Here is a 16,728-nt window from a genome sequence, read left to right as displayed (position 1 = left end):
GGTGGTAAAGAGTCTGCCTGCAATGTGGGAAACCCAGGTTTGATCCTTGGGTTGGGAAGATTCCCTGGAGAAGGAAATGGCAACCCTCTCCAGTGTTCTTGTCTGGAAAATCCCATGGACAGAGGAGACTGGCAGGCTACCTCCATGGGGTCACAAGAGCAACTAACACTTCACTAGTCATTCTTCCACAATCAGCTGTCTTTTATCTTTTTTTTTTTCTTTTCTCTTTCTCGCTGAGTGTGTGCTCAGTCACTAGTCGTGTCCAACTCTTTGCAACCCACCAGGCTCTTGGGTCCATGAGATTTTCCAGGCAAGAATACTGGAGTGGGTTGCCATTTCCTCCTCCAGGGGATCTTCCTGACCCTGGGATCCAACACGTGTCTCCTGTGTGTGTCTCCTGTACTGCGAGCGAATTCTTTACCGCTGAGCTTTTGGGGAAGCCCTCTTTTTCTCATACTCTTCCTTTTTCTTCTTTTTTTTTCTGGCTCCCTTTGTCCATCTTCCCTGCCTGACATCAGCAGCGGCATTCACTGAATTCAACATTAAACCGTTAGAACCATAGCTGGCCACCATCTCAAGTCTGCTGCTGAAACTAGAAATCCAAGATGGAGGGTCCCTCCTGGTGGTAGCTTTGCCTGCCTCTTCTCAAGCCCCAGTGCACTTTGAGCAACGCTTTATTTACATGAAAACACAGTCTTTAAATGTGAATGTAGTCTTCCTTTCATGTCTTTAGCTTTTTTTATTGAGGCAAATTATCCAGAAGATAAAATCTGATTTGCATAATATTTTGCATTCCCATTCACCTGAAGGGGGAAAAAAAAATCCTCCAAAAGCCTTCTAAAATCGGCCTGTCTGAATCCTGTTGCCTGTGAATCTGATATCTTTGCCTCTCTGTTCTTATAATTGTGATAGTTTCCTGTAGAAAAGTTTCCTAGACTCATAAAGTGCATGGTGTCACTATGCCTGAGTCTAAGCATCAATTTTAAGAATTCACTGCTTCATGTTATGTATGTTTACGCCAGGAAGTGAATCTAGGCATTTTCATTCCCTGTATTTTTATCATCTAAAGCATATCTAAAAGTTTCAAACAACTCTTTGTTCAACAAGTAAGACCAATATCCAGCCCAGCCGTGTTTACATTAGAAAGTTCCAGGAGCCCCCCAGTGCCCCAAGGCAGAGGTGTAGGAATCACACACAGACCTGGCTGCCTGGGGTAGATGGATGGGCTCGACATTTCTTGGCTTGGGTTCAGTGAATTCAGGTCTGCTGATGGTCATGACAATTTGCATTCAGATTTCTAAATGACTGACGTTAGAGATGTTATTGAACATCCTTACCTTTTACTCCTGATGTGCTTTCAAGTTTGGATCTTCCATTTGTCCTTAGGATTAGTGGAGCTACTCCTGAATATAAACATTAGTCTGGTCAGCTTCTTGAGAATACAAGCCATTGTGGGTAACCCCGCTGTGACACTCATGCTAACTGCACAGCCAGGGAAATGTGATTTTGACATTTATCCTCTTAAATAAATCATTCTTCAGCACTATCAGATCATGCCACTCAAAACTTATTTAACCTTTTTAGTAGGCTGTAGCCATTAAATGTACCCACACAAAAAATGATCATTATTTCAATTCACTTTGTCCTGTGTAGAGTCATAATTTAACAGGGAAAGGAAAAGTATTTATTACTAGAATTATTCATGAATAGCCTAATTTTAATAATAGCCACCATTTGCTGAGCATAGGCTAGCTACTAGGCTCCTTGTCAGGGACTTTACATGCATAATTATCTTATTTAATTTTTAAAATAAGCTTACAAATTAGATATCATTATTACTCCCATTTAAAAAAAAAAAAAAAAACAACAGAGACTTTCCTGCTGGTTCAGTGGTTAAGACTCTGCACTTCCAATGCAAGGGTGTGTGGATTCAATTCCTTGTCAGAAAACTAAGATCTCACATGCCATGCAGCATAGCCAAAAAAAAATTTTTTTAATAAAAACAAAAACTCAAGTTCAGGAGAGTAACACTATGTGTCAGAGATCACACAGCTTATAAATTGGGATGTCAGGATTTAGATCTCTGGTTTGTCTGAATCCAAAATTTCCCTCTTAATTATTATACTACTGCCCTTGAGTTTGCCAAGCTACAGATTGTATTTTATTTTAAAATGAAGTGGCTTCTTTTTAGAATGCTTTTCCCCCTCACAGTTGACAAAAAGTGACATTCTGTTATTTAAAAAATGAAAAAGTTAAGCAGCATAGTATTTTCCAAATTTCTACTGCCTTTTGCAGAAACATCTTTAAAAAAAATAGGTTGATAAAAAATTAATCTAATGCACCCTAATGTTCACAGCAGCAGTATTTACTATAGCTAAGACATGGAAGCAACCTAAATGTCCATTGACAGATGCGTGAATAAAGAAGATGTGATACATAGATACAATGGAATAGTACTCAACCGTAGAAAAGAATGAAATAATGCCATTTGCAGCAAGACACATGGCCCTGAGATTATACTAAGTGAAGTAAATCAGAGAAAGACAAATATCATATGCCATCACTTACAAGTAGAATGTAAAAAAATGATACAAATAACTTTATTTGCAGAACAGAAACAGACTCACAGATACAGAAAACAAACTTAGGGTTAACAAAGGAAAAAGATGGGAAGGGAGGGATAAATTAGGAGTTTGGGATTATAGCCCTACTATATGGGCGACAGTCCATGGTGTTGCAGAGTTGGACACAACTTAGTGACTAAACAACAACATATATAAAATAGATAACTAACAGGACCTACTGTATATCACAAGGAACCCAACTCAATATTCTGAAATAATCTATATGGGGGAAAGAATTCAAAAAAGAGTGGAGACGTATATATACACACACACACATACATATATATGTATAACTGAATCACGTTGCTGAAACTAACACAACATTGTAGGTCAGCTATACTCTGATATAAAATAAACATCATTTTTAATAAAATTAAAAAAATCTCAAGTTGCATGTTGCCTTGGAAATATTCACATCCACCTGTAGCATTTAAGAAAAAGGTTTTCTTTCCAATATTTATGTTCATGGCAGCACCGTTTACTATAGCTAAAACGTGGAAGCAGCAGAGATGTTACCCTAGTCCAAAATGAATGAATAGGAAAAGACCATCACCAATGCATTCCAGATTTTTGTCTCTTGGTGTTGCTTTTGGGGTGAAGAAGAGGTTTGTGTAAGGTCTTCTCTCATTTCCTCTTTAGTCTCCCTTCACCATTCTAAGGGGAAATAGCTGGCCCTTTATGTCATCATGGCCCATGTACATCATCATGGCAGCCGTCTCAGAAGTGATAACTTGCCATCTGACTATAGGATGACAATATCTTTTCATCATTTATCCCCAGTGTTTACTTTAGTACTTGGTGCATAATAGGCACATTCAATACTCAGCAAGGTGGATCACAGGACCACAGGCTTATTTTCTGTATATCATTAAGTTGAAGGTGAAATGTAGGTAGGTATATTAACAGATCATGGAAAATACATATCAAGTATCACACCTACCCAAATTTCTGTGTATTTTTCTATTTCCTCTAATAAATCTATTTCCTTTCCCCTCTTTTTCCCCTCTCCCTCGCCTCTACATGTATCCTGTCTTTTAAACTCTTCAGTTCTTTATTTAAGTTAAAATTGTTTGCAATGCCCCACACCTTCTGGCTTCCAGCTGGTACTTGTATTCAGGTGCAAACAAAAGCAAGACAAACACAGGTTGCATCTGTACCTTGAAACAGCCTCAATTCCAGGTGGTTGAAAGGACTCCCTGGGGCACCTGAAACTCAGGTGGGGCCATAGCAGTGTTTCAAGTCCAGCCTGTCTGTAATTCCCCTTTCCTCTTGGCTGCCAGGCAGGCAAGAACTGGGTGTGCAGGACTGGTGGCTCGAGTTCTATCAGGTGTCGGCCTCTGGCGTGTGCAGTGGTGAGAGACAGGCTGATGCTACAAATTGTCTTCAGCCTGCACTTCACTGAGGTCACAGCCCCAGGACCTCATGTGTCCACATCCATTTCTCAAAGAGCATTTTCCTCCTGGATTGAAGAGGACAATCCAACTTCCTATGGTTTTTCTCCTGAAGTAGTGTGCATTAGGGGCTTCCCTGGTGGCTCAGTGAAGAATCCACCTGCAATGCAGGAGATCTTGGGTTCAATCCCTGGATCAGGAAGATCCCCTAGAGAAGGGAATGGCAACCCACTCCAGTATTCTTGCCTGCAGAATTCCATGGACAGAGGAGCCTGGCAGTACACCTACTGCTAGAGAGGCTGCTCTCTGGGAACCAGTGCACTCACTCGTTCCAGGCCAGGCTGGGGTGCTCGGTGGGCCCCAATCTCCCTGTCACTCCTCTCCTTCCCCTTGCAGTGCCTGTGGATTCTTGAAACATGTCTACATTGTCATTACAAGTTTTTCTTGTCGCTGATTTATAGTATCAGCATGAATAATCATCTGGCCTTCATCCTAGCAAGAATAAAAAGATACGGGGTGGTTGTCAAAAAGGTAACGTGTGTATTTCGGGATTAGCTAATTATTTTCTGACTGGAGAACCAGATGGACTGCAGCAACACTATTTCTAACCCCACGGCCTAACCACTTTCCTAAGTGGACAAGTGGATGTGAATCAGAAAGAAGAGTCAAGTGAAGTGGGCTTGAAACATAAAGACCTCTTTTTGTGTTTGGCTTTAGTTCCTTTCTGCCAAGAAATGAAGAAAGCTTCAGAACACCTTACACAACATTTCCCGTTTTCTTCATTCTACCAAAATGCTTTTATTTAGAGTTCAGTTTTTAAAATTGGCAAATCGAGTAAGAAAGAAGTCTATTTCCTTATGGCACAGCTTAACAAGAGACCCAGGATGGCAACCTCTGCAGAATCCTCATTCTCAGGACTATGGGGGAAAAAAATTTACAAGATTTATGCAAAACTTCAAAGCAAGCCCCTCCCTGCACACACCTCCCCCTTACGTGGGTGTTTCCTTCACCCACTGCCACCAGTGTTGGTTTTTATGTGAGCATAATTGTGCTTTTGTCTTGGAGTTGGCTCACCTCAATACACTCTAGTCTGAGATCCCCTGGCCTCAAGCCCAGGGTGGGGCTTTGCCCTCAGTACTGTAAATAATGGTAATTACCTTTACAAACTTAAAAAAAAATTTTTTTTCCCAAGGCCAAGAATATTCCAAAGTCTAGGGCATTCTGTACAACCCGTTGTGTGTAAATCTGCTAGAATCTGTGTGGTGATTAGGAAGAGTTTCTCCCTCATGGAATGAATGTCTAGGGAGAAAAGACTCACCGGTGCTCAGCTGCCCCGTGGGTCACTCTGGGCCCATGTGTTCGCTGCTTCCAGATTGTAATGGTGACATAAGGCCAAATGAAGGGAGTAAATATTGAAGGAGAATTTAGTGTTGATTCTCACTGCTGACGCAGACGTTTTTGTGAACCAGCTTGAACAGAAACGTGTTCCATATGCCCGCTATAAACTCAGATGGAGAGGAGTAAGGCCGCCTGATTCTAGACTGTGCTATTTCCAAGGCATCACTTCCTACAGTGTCCCTGTCTGCTCGACAGCACCTATTGTTCAGATGAAGTTGACATGCATCCAAGCTTTTGCCTCATTAGATTATCACCATGGCACTGAGGCTATAATTTCTGCATAATCTTGGGATTTTATTTCATGCACAATCACTAACTAGCAGCTGTTATCCACATCTAAGATCAAAATAATGAATGAAAATTCAAGAAGTTTAAACTCACTAGTTTTTGGCCACACAGATATATATCCAGACTTATACAAAAGGTTTGATTTATGAGTGAGATAGATTGCTTTCCAGGTCACAGGGTTTCTTTGATTATTTTACTTCCAGATTAACTGGTTTGAGTGTGGAGACCTGAACATCTGTACAGATGCCCTCAGCTTAGCATGCACTCTTTTCAAAGGCATGTTAAGGCCAAAGACACAGAGTGGGAAGCTTTTTGGGCATGTGTAATAGTTGGAAATTTACAAAGACTCTCGAAGGAAGTGTCAGAGTTGTCTGCATGTCATTTTTTCCATTCAGAAGTCAAACCATTTCTCCATGGCTATGAGAGTTATTGAGGTCATGCTCTGTGCTCATGTTGTGGTGTATTTTGGGCATTTAAATGATCAAGAATATTCATCAGTGAGGTTTCTTGTGCTAAGAGAAGGTAATTTATAATGTACTTATCAGAAAATGAAGCTATCTGATCTGTAATAGCATCACTTCTTTAACAGTTGTTTTCCCTTGGCTCAGGACCCAGCTGAAGATCCAGAAGTGTCCACTTGTGGGCTCTGGAGCCTTCTCCCCAAGGGCTAACTTGTAATCAGCAGTAACAAACTTCCCTTCTCACTAGGCGGGCTTGATGTTTAGGAGGTAATTCCTCTTTTGCACTTGGCCTCTTTCCACATGTTCAGAACATCTTGTGGAGGTTCTGAAAGCTCTTCGTGCAGCCTTCCCAATGTTCGCTCTTTTGTTTGTTAAAGACTGCCCTCGTCCCCAGACAACCCCTCAATCCATCCACTATGCAAGTTCCAGAGACTGCTGGAGAGAAAACCATGCAGATGGCTGTCTGTCTGGACTCTACACAAATTCAACCCCTCCAGGGGGACTCCCCAAGTGACTAATGTCCTTGTGCACAAGTATGAAAAGTAACTCCATGTGAGGTACACTGGTAGTTGTCGTGGGGGAAACAGACACATCAGCACAGAGCCGATGAGGCCAGGCAGCCCCGTTCACCATCTTTGGAAATTTTAAAGCTGGGCTGCGTGACAGTGTCTCTTCTCTCTGCTGCATAGCCTCTAAAATAACTTGTTTGATGGTGATGGAAAAAACCTGAGGGCAAACAGGAATTGGTTTTCTAGGTCAGGTACTCTAAGACTTACTGAACATCTAGAGAATTCAACACACAATGTCACCTTCATTCTAGAGGAGCATCCATCAAGCACCATCTCTGAGGGTCTATAAATACAAAAGGAATATCTCTCAGCCTTGGCATCAAAGCTGGAAATACCTAAGGATAATTTTTCAAAACTTCTGTCTGAAAGTGTTCTGTTCTTTGTTTCTTAACAAAGTACTATCGCCATCCATTTGTGTTGCATTTCTTTACAACAGACAGAGGGGTGGGAATTGTTTTCTGAACCATGAGACTTGACTCTGGTTCACTTAGGAGAAAAAGGGTTAAGTCCTTTGGGTAAAACATTGTCAATCACTAGTGACTGCCACCAAGATGAAAAACAAGCTGCACCTGTACATGGGCAATTTAAGAGATTCTGGTCAGCTATTTTTCTCTGCTGCTTTGTTCTGCCAGCTGCCTCTGCTTTGGATGCAGGTGGAAGCATGGACTTTGCTATCTATAAAAAAATTTAATGGTGAAGATCAACTTCCGCTTCACCTCCCCAGGGATCAAAGTTTTGGGGCTCTTTTTTTTTTTCCTTTCCCTGAAAGACTAGTAGAGCAAAGCTCAGATCAGACAATGGATATTGTCTGTTGAGAAGCCCACTCTCCCCTGAGAAGTAGCAGATCTTTGGTGGGTTATTTTTTTTCCTTCCCAGTTTGAAGAAAATAATAGAAGCAGGAGATGCATGCCTCCACAGGGTGAGGTCAAGCATCTGCTGAGAAGAGGGCTGGGGAGGGACAGCTGGGGGAACCTCGTTACACCGACCACCATCGTGAGCCTGATGGGGAGCATCAGATGTGACATGGAATTGACAGGATCGGTGCCTGCAGTGGGAGAGATGTGCTTCCGGGCAGCCTCATCTCTATGGAATTGGGTTGTTACAAACCTCATATGGGTCAGATTACTTTCTGTTCCACAGTGACCAGAAAAATGTATAGGTAGAGAAGAAGCTTAAAAATCAAATGCTCTGGACTAACCCATGCAAGAAACTTTTAAGGGACTTGCCTCACCAATGACGTTCTCAAAGTTCTGTCATTAATTCTACAAACATTTATTGCTACCATGTGTCAGGTACTAAATTAGTTACTGGACACACAGTGGTTGTTATGAGCTGAACTATGTCTACCCAAAATTCATATATTGAAGTCCTAACCTCACCCCCACCCCTGGCACTGTATTTAGAGGGAGAGCTTATAAAGAGGTACCTTCAAAGTGCCTGCATACCTAGTCATGTCCAACTCTTTGTAACACTTTGGACTGTAGCCCATCACGCTCCTCTGTCCGTGGGATTTTTCAAGCAAGGATATTGGAGTAGGTTGCCATTTCCTCCTCCAGGGGATCTTCCCAACCCAGGGATCGAACCTTTGTCTCCTGCGTCTCCTGCATTGCAGGCGGATTTTTTACCAACTGAACCATCTGGGAGAGATAATTAGGTTAAAATGAGGCCATTAGGGTGTGTGCTAATCCAATCTGACTGATGTCTTCATAAGAAGAAGAAATTTGGACATGCAAGGAGACACCAGGGGCTCACACACAGGAAAGGCCAGATGACACAGAAAGAAGGTGGGTGGCCATCTGCTCACCAAGCAGGAAGACCTCAGTAGAAACTCAATCCGCCACCATCTTGACCTTGGACTTCCAGTCTCCCTGACCTCTGGGAGAACAAGTTTCTGTTCCGTAAGCCACTCAGTCTGTGGTGTTTTGTTATGGTAGCCTGAGTAGATGATGACAGCAGTGAGTAAAGCCAGGTCCACTGATCTATCAATCAATTGAAGAGCTCACCATCTCATGCTTATTAAGCAAAGTGACTAGGGTGCTTTTAGACATTGCCTGGCAAGCTAAACTTGGTAAATGTACCAGGACCAGGAATTCCAGCTAATCTTTGGACATATTTTGTTATGGCACCTACGGTCATTACCCTTTGTATTTGAATTAAGGGCAAACGGAATTATCATTGGCTTCTAACATACGAAAGCAACAAATACTGCCTTGATCATGTGGTGGGGAAGGGAGAAAACCGAACAGATCTGACCTAAAAGGTTAAGTGGAAAAGAAGCATGTGGCTAGATGAGCATCACATGCAAACACATCACAAATTGTGTGGGCTTTGACATTACCAGTAGAAGGAAAGGAAATCTGTGTATTTTTATAATCACTACACAGGTGCTTATTTTAGATTGTTTTCTTGAAAGCTGTTATTCTTTTTTTTTTTACCTCACTGCCCTATACTTGTTGCCTCAAAGGAAGCATAACATGAGATAAAAATACAGAAGCTGCTCTCTGGAGTTCAACAGGTTAAAACAGAGCTGAAAATAGCTTCTAGGCATGTCATATGGTTGGCTGACTATTTAATCCCCTGATAAGTATGAGACATGGAAGCCTTCTTTTATCTGCATATCTACCAACTGTCCATGAAATTTTACTGTCCTCGGGATTTTTGAGGACATGGTCATGGGGAAATTGAGTTTACTAAGCCAGTGAAAATTACAAAGTTCTCCTCTGCTGATGGACAAAACCTGTGGCAGAATGTGTACTTTCTGTTTTGTGGATGAGACATCTTGTATGTTCAGATATTGTGATTCTGTTCAGGCAGATAAGAAGCCCTGCATGTGTAGAATTGAAATTAGGTAGGGTCTCAGATTCCAATTCTATACTCACAGAGGTCCGTGACTGTTTGGGCAGAATCACAATACTGGGCTTCCCAGGTGGCTCAATGGTGTAGAATCTACCTGCAAAGCAGGAGATGCAGGAGACATTGGTTTGATTCCTGGGTCGTGAAGATCCCCTGGAGGAGGAAATGGCAACTCACCCTAGTGTTCTTGCCTGGAAAACCCCATAGACAGGGGAGCCTGGTGGGCTACATAGAGTCCATGGGGTCTCAAAGAGTCGGACACAATTAAGCGATAGAGCACTTGCAGCAGAGGGTCTCAGATAAAGGATGAACTCACTGGGACAGTTATAAAAATGCCACTCAACCCTGAGGGTGGTGTGGAGACCTCAGGTTGGAACCCAAAATAAGGATCTGATGGAAAAATCTTAGGCAGGTGACAGAGTTAAAATCTCTTTCTTGGTCTTAAGTAGGGTTGCCAGACAAAATAGGACCTACCAGTCAAATTTGAATTTCCCATGAACCACAAAAATAATTTTTATTATAAGTATTGTAAGGATATCTGATGCAATATTTGAAACAAACTAAAAAATTCTGTTATTTCTCTGAAATTCAAATTTAACTGGGCATATATATTTTACTTGCTAGATCCAGCAATGCTGTTTTAATGGCATGTACTAGTGTGGAAAGGAAGTAAGATTTTGTCATCTCTGTTTGGGGAGCTGGGCCTAGACCTGGGTCATGTCATCTGTGAAACTATGAGCATCTTTCTGGATTGGAACTGAGTAGCCTTTCTGCATCATACATGGCACCAGAACCAGGAAGGATGAGAAGATAATTAAACTATGCAGTATAAACCTAACAGCTTGTTCTATTGAATTCTCTTTATATTCCCTCAGCATGCAATGCATCTTCAAGAATCCTCAGGCCTGTGAATTCCCAGCTCTGTCAAAGTTACAAACTTAAGGAAAGAACCTGGGACCATACTTGGCAGGAGCGTTAAAAGCAAGTCCCCCTGGGGACAGCAAGTGCTGAAATCAAGGAGACAAAATTGCAGTCAATTGGCCAGTCCCACCTGGGAGTCTCCGGGACTTGTTTTATGGAGGGAGGCCAGTATTGCTCTCAAGTGTGAAGAACTGTGGCAGAATGCTAAGGCTCCCTGGTTTTGCAGTGGCCACTCCCTCCCCTTCAGCTGAGGGATTCCTTGAGTCATCAACCAATACTTACAGAGGATCCACCCTGTGGGCCAAGCACTGTGCTAGGGCTGGGAATATAACTACCCCCAGGCATCACCCTCACTCCAGGGAGCCTCTGGTCTGTAAGGGAAGATATTCATGCTGCTGTTCATAAACTCAGCCCTGGGCCTGGCCTGGCCATCCAGCTTGCAGCTCCATTACACAGGCTCATTTGGTTACAGTCTACCCCTCTTCAGCATGAGGAATCAAGGAGCGCATCACGGACGCATCGCACTGTGCCTGGGGTCCCTGTAATAACTCATCACATGGGTCTGGAGCTCTTTACTTTCACTTTCGCTTGCAGCCAAACACAAAAGCTCAGCTTGCCCCTCACCCTAAGGCTATCTGTCTGGTCCCTACATTTAAATCGGTTCCAGATGTGTTCAAGTTGATAATCAGATCTGGGGTAGACCTCACTCCCTACTCCATCACATTGCCCTGTTTCATGGTCCTCACTGCATCTATCACTCTCTGGAATTGTTTTCTTGGTTCATTTGTGTACTTTTTAGCACCTCTTCCTAAACTAGAACGAACACATTTTGAAAGAAGCAGACTTATCTCTCATTCACCAATGTACCTCCAAAACTCAGAATAGTATCTGATACTGGTGGACACAAAAGTCTATTGAAGGGGTGAGAAACTGAATGAATGAATGAGCAAACAACCAAATTACCTGTTCCAGGTCACCTGTGTCGTGCATGGAGAGGGTCTCATGCATGGGGACAAAGCTGCATGGAGAATATATTAAACTGTGTCTTCCAAGGATAAGCATGTGCTATGTTTTCTTATGGGGTTATCTGCGCTGTATCTGTCTTCCTTATCATGGTCAGGGCCATGAGATGGTCACCCATGCTGGGAAACTAGAATCAGTACAATCTCCTCCTCTCTTTTCCTACCTCCACAGTGAAACTACAATTGAGCACAACTAAAACGTCAGTAGTGGTAGAGCTAGTGAACCGGCTCTCTGCCTCCCCTCCCACCTCCTCCAAGTATTCTAGGCATGGTTCTTCAGAGAAACAGAACTAAGAGGATCACTAGGTGTGTTGTACCTATATGTAAGTCTGTTTTTTCTCTTTTTATTTTTTGTATTTTTAAAATTATTTAATTGGAGGCTAATTACTTTACAATAAAGACAAGCTACAGAGGAGCAACCCCACATCCAAGGAGCGGTGGCTGCGCGGGCACAAGAGGGCCGAGAGGAGCTACTCCACATTCAAGGTTAGAAGGGGTGGCCCTAAGGAGATACCCCTCGTCCAAGGTAAGGAGCACCGGCTGCGCTTTGCTGGAGCAGCTGTGAAGAGATATCCCACATCCAAGGTAAGAGAAACCCAAATAAGACAGTAGGTGTTGAGAGAGGGCATCAGAGGGCAGACACACTGAAACCATTATCACAGAAAACTAGCCAATCTAGTCACACGGACCACAGCCTTGTCTAACTCAGTGAAACTAAGCCATGCCCGCGGGGCAACCCAAGACAGGCAGGTCATGGTGGAGAGGTCTGACAGAATGTGGTCCACTGGAGGAGGGAATGGCAAACCACTTCAGTACTCTTGCCTTGAGAACCCCATGAACAGTATGAAAAGGCAAAATGATAGGATACTGAAAGAGGAACTCTCCAAGTCGGTAGGTGCCCAATATGCTACTGGAGATCAGTGGAGAAATAATTCCAGAAAAAAAGAAGGGATGGAGCCAAAGCAAAAACAGTACCCAGCTGTGGATGTGACTGGTGATAGAAGCAAGGTCCGATACTGTAAAGAGCAATATTGCATAGGAACCTGGAATGTCAGGTCCATGAATCAAGGCAAATTGGAAGTGGGCAAACAGGAGATGGCAAGAGTGAACGTCGACATTCTAGGAATCAGCAAACTAAAAATGGACTGGAATGGGTGAATTTAACTCAAATGACCATTATATCTACTACTGTGGGCAAGAATCCCTTAGAAGAAATGGAGTATCATGGTCAACAAAAGAGTCAAATGCAGTACATGGATGCAATCTCAAAAATGACAGAATGATCTCTGTTCATTTCCAAGGCAAACCATTCAATATCACAGTAATCCAAGTCTATGCCCCAAACAGTAACACTGAAGAAGCTGAAGTTGAATGGTTCTATGAAGACCTACAAGGCCTTTTAGAACTAACACCCAATAAAGATCTCCTTTTCATTACAGGGGACTGGAATGAAAAAGTAGGAAGTCAAGGAACACCTGGAGTAACAGGCAAATTTGGCCTTGGAGTACAGAATGAAGCAGGGCAAAGACTAATAGAGTTTTGCCAAGAGAAGCACTGGTCATAGCAAACACCCTCTTCCAACAACACAAGAGAAGACTTTACACATGGACATCACCAGGTGGTCAACACTGAAATCAGATTGATTATATTCTTGGCAGCCAAAGATGAAGAAGCTGTATACAGTCATCAAAAACAAGACCGGGAGCTGACTGTGGCTCAGATCATGAACTCCTTATTGCCAAATTCATACTTAAATTGAAAAAAGTAGGGAAAACCACTAGACCATTCAGGTATGACCTAAATCAAATCCCTTTTTATTATACAGTGGAAGTGAGAAATAGATTTAAGGGACTAGATCTGATAGATAGAGTGCCTGATGAACTATGAATGGAGGTTTGTGACATTGTACAGGAGGCAGGGATCAAGACCATCCCCAAGAAAAAGAAACACAAAAAGGCAAAATGGCTGTCTGAAGAGGCCTTACAAATAGCAGTGAAAAGAAGAGAAGCGAAAGACAAAGGAGAAAAGGAAAGCTATACCCATTTGAATGCAGACTTCCAAAGAATAGCAAGGAGAGATAACAGAGCCTTCCTCAGTGATCAGTGCAAAGAAATAGAGGAAAACAGTAGAATGGGAAAGACTAGAGATATCTTGAAGAAAATTCAATATACCAAGGGATATACCAAAGATGGGCACAATAAAGGACAGAAATGGTATGGACCTAACAGAAGCAGAAGATATTAAGAAAAGGTGGCAAGAATACACAAAAGAACTATACAGAAAAGATCTTAATGACCCAGATAACCATGATGGTGTGATCACTCACCTAGAGCCAGACATCCTGGAATGCAAAGTCAAGTGGGCCTTAGGAAGCATCACTATGAACAAAGTTAGTGGAGGGGATGGAATTCCAGTTGAGCTATTTCAAATCCTAAAAGATGATGCTGTGAAAGTGCTGCACTCAATATGCCAGCAAATTTGGAAAACTCAAAAGTGGCCACAGGACTGTAAAAGTTTTCATCCCAATCCCAAAGAAAGGCAATACCAAAGAATGCTCAAACTACTGCACAATTGCACTCATCTCGCATGCTAGAGAAGGAATGCTCAAAATTCTCCAAGCCTGGCTTCAACGGTATGTGAATGATGAACTTCCAGATATTCATGCTGGATTTAGAAAAGGCAGAGGAACCACAGATCAAATTGCCAACATCCACTGAATCATCAAAAAAGCAAGAGAATTCCAGAAAAACAGCTACATATGCTTCATTGACTATGCCAAAGCCTTTGACTGTGTGGATCACAATAAACTGTGGAAAATTCTGAAAGAGATGGGAATACCAGACCACCTGATCTGCCTTTTGAGAAACCTGTATGCAGGTCAGGAAGCAACAGTTATAACTGGATACGAAACAGTGGACTGGTTCCAAATAGGGAAAGAAGTACATCAGGGCTGTATATTGTCACTCTGCTTATTTAACTTATATGCAGAGTACATCATGAGAAATGCTGGACTGGAGGAAGCACAGGCTGGAATCAAGATTGCTGGGAGAAATATCAATAACCTTAGATATGCAGTTGACACCACCCTTATGGCAGAAAGTGAAGAGAAACTAAAGAGCTTCTTAATGAAAGTGAGAGTGAAAAAGTTGGCATAAACTCAGCATTCAGAAAACTAAGATCATGGTATCTGGCGCCATCACTTCATGGCAAATAGATGGGGAAACAATGGAAACCATGACAAACTTTATTTTTTGGGGCTCCAAAATCAGTGCAGGTGGTAACTGCAGCCATGAAATTAAAAAACACCTGCCCTTGGAAGAAAAGTTATTTCCAACCTAGACAGCACATTAAAAAGCAGAGACATTACTTTGCCAACAAAGGTCCTTCTAGTCAAAACTATGGTTTTTCCTGTAGTCACGTAAGGATGTAAAAGTTGGACTATAAAGAAAGCTGAGCGCCAAAGAATTGATGCTTTTGAACTTTGGTTTTGAAGAAGATTCTTGAAAGCCCCTTGGACAGCCAGGGCAACCAACCAGTCTGTGCTGAAGGAAATCAGTCCTGAATGTTCATTGTAAGGACTGATGCCAACCTGAAACTCCAATACTTTGGCCACCTGATGTGAAGAATTGATTCATTTGAAGAGACCCTGATGTTGGGAAAGATTGAAGGCAGGAGGAGAAGGGGATGACAGAGGATGAGATGATTGGATGGCATCACTGACTCAATGGACATGGGTTTCAGTAAACTCCGGGAGTTGGTGATGGAAAGGGAGGCTTGGAGTGCTGCAGTCCATAGGGTCCCAAAGAGTCGAACACGACTGAGCACCTGAACTGAACTGATAAATATATATAAGGAATTTGCTCAAAAAATTGAAGTAGAGTTCCTTCCTCTTCTGAGGACCTCAGTTTTTCTCTTAAAACTTTCAACTGATTGGATGAGACCTCTCATCTTATGGATGATAATCTGCTTTAGTTAAAGGCTTAAATGCTAGTCCCATCTAAAAAAATACCACCACAGACTGGTGTTTGACCAGACAGGTGGGCACCATAGCCTCCCCCTGCTGACACGTGAAATTAACTGTCAAAGATGCCCTTCTGCCTCCATGCCAACCTCCTCCAGCAGAGGATAGAAAGATAAAAATTAAATTTCTAAGACTCCCTTGCAGCTAGGTAGGGCAGCTCAGGCACAAAATTTGGGATTATTTAAACAGTAATCAAGATAAATAGTAAGTATTTTAAAATTAGCATATAATGCAACATTTCTGGGTTTTTTGTCTTTGTTTCCAGTATGGTTTTGGCATGGCACTCAGTTCTTAACATGATTAGGTTCCATCAGTGGATCCACTCGTTTATCCAAAAGGCAGAAATGAGGTGGAAGATCTCTTTCTGTGCTGGTCAAGCTTAACTGTGTTCCAGCATGCCATCACTTGCTTTAATGAGGGTTGCAAAGTGTGGGCTAGGGTATGTACCTTTTTCTGTTGAAGATGGAGTGAGCACAGCAAAGTTCTAGAGCCACTACTTACAGTGACTGCAGCTCCTGACAACAAAAATTGAAGATCTTGTGTCCCACAACTAAGACCCAGTGCAGCCAAATAATTAAAAAAAAAAAAAAAAAAAATGGCCAGGGCATTGCCCTGGTGTCTCAGTGGGAACGAATCTGCCTGCCAAAGCAGGAGGCACAGATTCAGTCCCTGGTCCAGGAAGATCCCACATGTCACGGGGCAGCTAAGCCTGTGGGCCACAACTACTGAAGCCCATACACCCTAGAGCCCAGGCTCCACAACAGAGAAACCGCTGCAATGAGAAAACCATGCATGTCAAAAGCCCATGAGCAGCAAGGAAGACCCAGTACAGCCAAAAATAACTAACCAAATAAAAATTTTTTAAAAAGAACAAAAGTGTCTAATGTTCAACTAAACATTGTAGATGGACCTCGTATGGAGGAGGAACTCTAGCTCCAGGTTGCTGACTGTGTTCAAAATTCAGCTCTACTGCTAGCTAGCTCTGCAATTAGCAAGTTACTTCGTCTCTTTTGCTTTCTTTTTTTTTTTTTTTAATAAAATGGATAAGAATTGTTCTTTAAAAAGCCTATTTGCAATGACTACTGAAGGATTAAGTAAGCTAATATAAGAAAAGTGTCAGAAAAAACAAGTCTGTTTTCTGGGAGTGTTGCTATGATAATGTTAATGATAATGCTGAACA

General features: G+C 42.2%; 1 protein-coding gene across 1 annotated transcript in view; it reads left to right on the top strand.

The window, feature by feature from the left end:
• Positions 1–5,697, top strand: part of AHI1 (Abelson helper integration site 1) — a 232,452-nt gene extending 226,755 nt beyond the window's left edge. The window contains exons 25-26 of the mRNA XM_068984959.1: positions 4,477–4,546; positions 5,485–5,697. Coding sequence (XP_068841060.1) covers positions 4,477–4,546; positions 5,485–5,697 — 283 coding nt within the window. The remainder of the gene's footprint in view (positions 1–4,476; positions 4,547–5,484) is intronic.
• The last annotated feature ends 11,031 nt before the right edge of the window (positions 5,698–16,728 follow it).

The sequence above is a fragment of the Capricornis sumatraensis genome, chromosome 13, assembly GCF_032405125.1.
Source record: "Capricornis sumatraensis isolate serow.1 chromosome 13, serow.2, whole genome shotgun sequence".
In the NCBI taxonomy this organism is placed as follows: Eukaryota; Metazoa; Chordata; class Mammalia; order Artiodactyla; family Bovidae; genus Capricornis; species Capricornis sumatraensis.
Note: the sequence above shows the minus strand (reverse complement) of the source record. Positions and strands in the feature narration are given on the sequence as shown.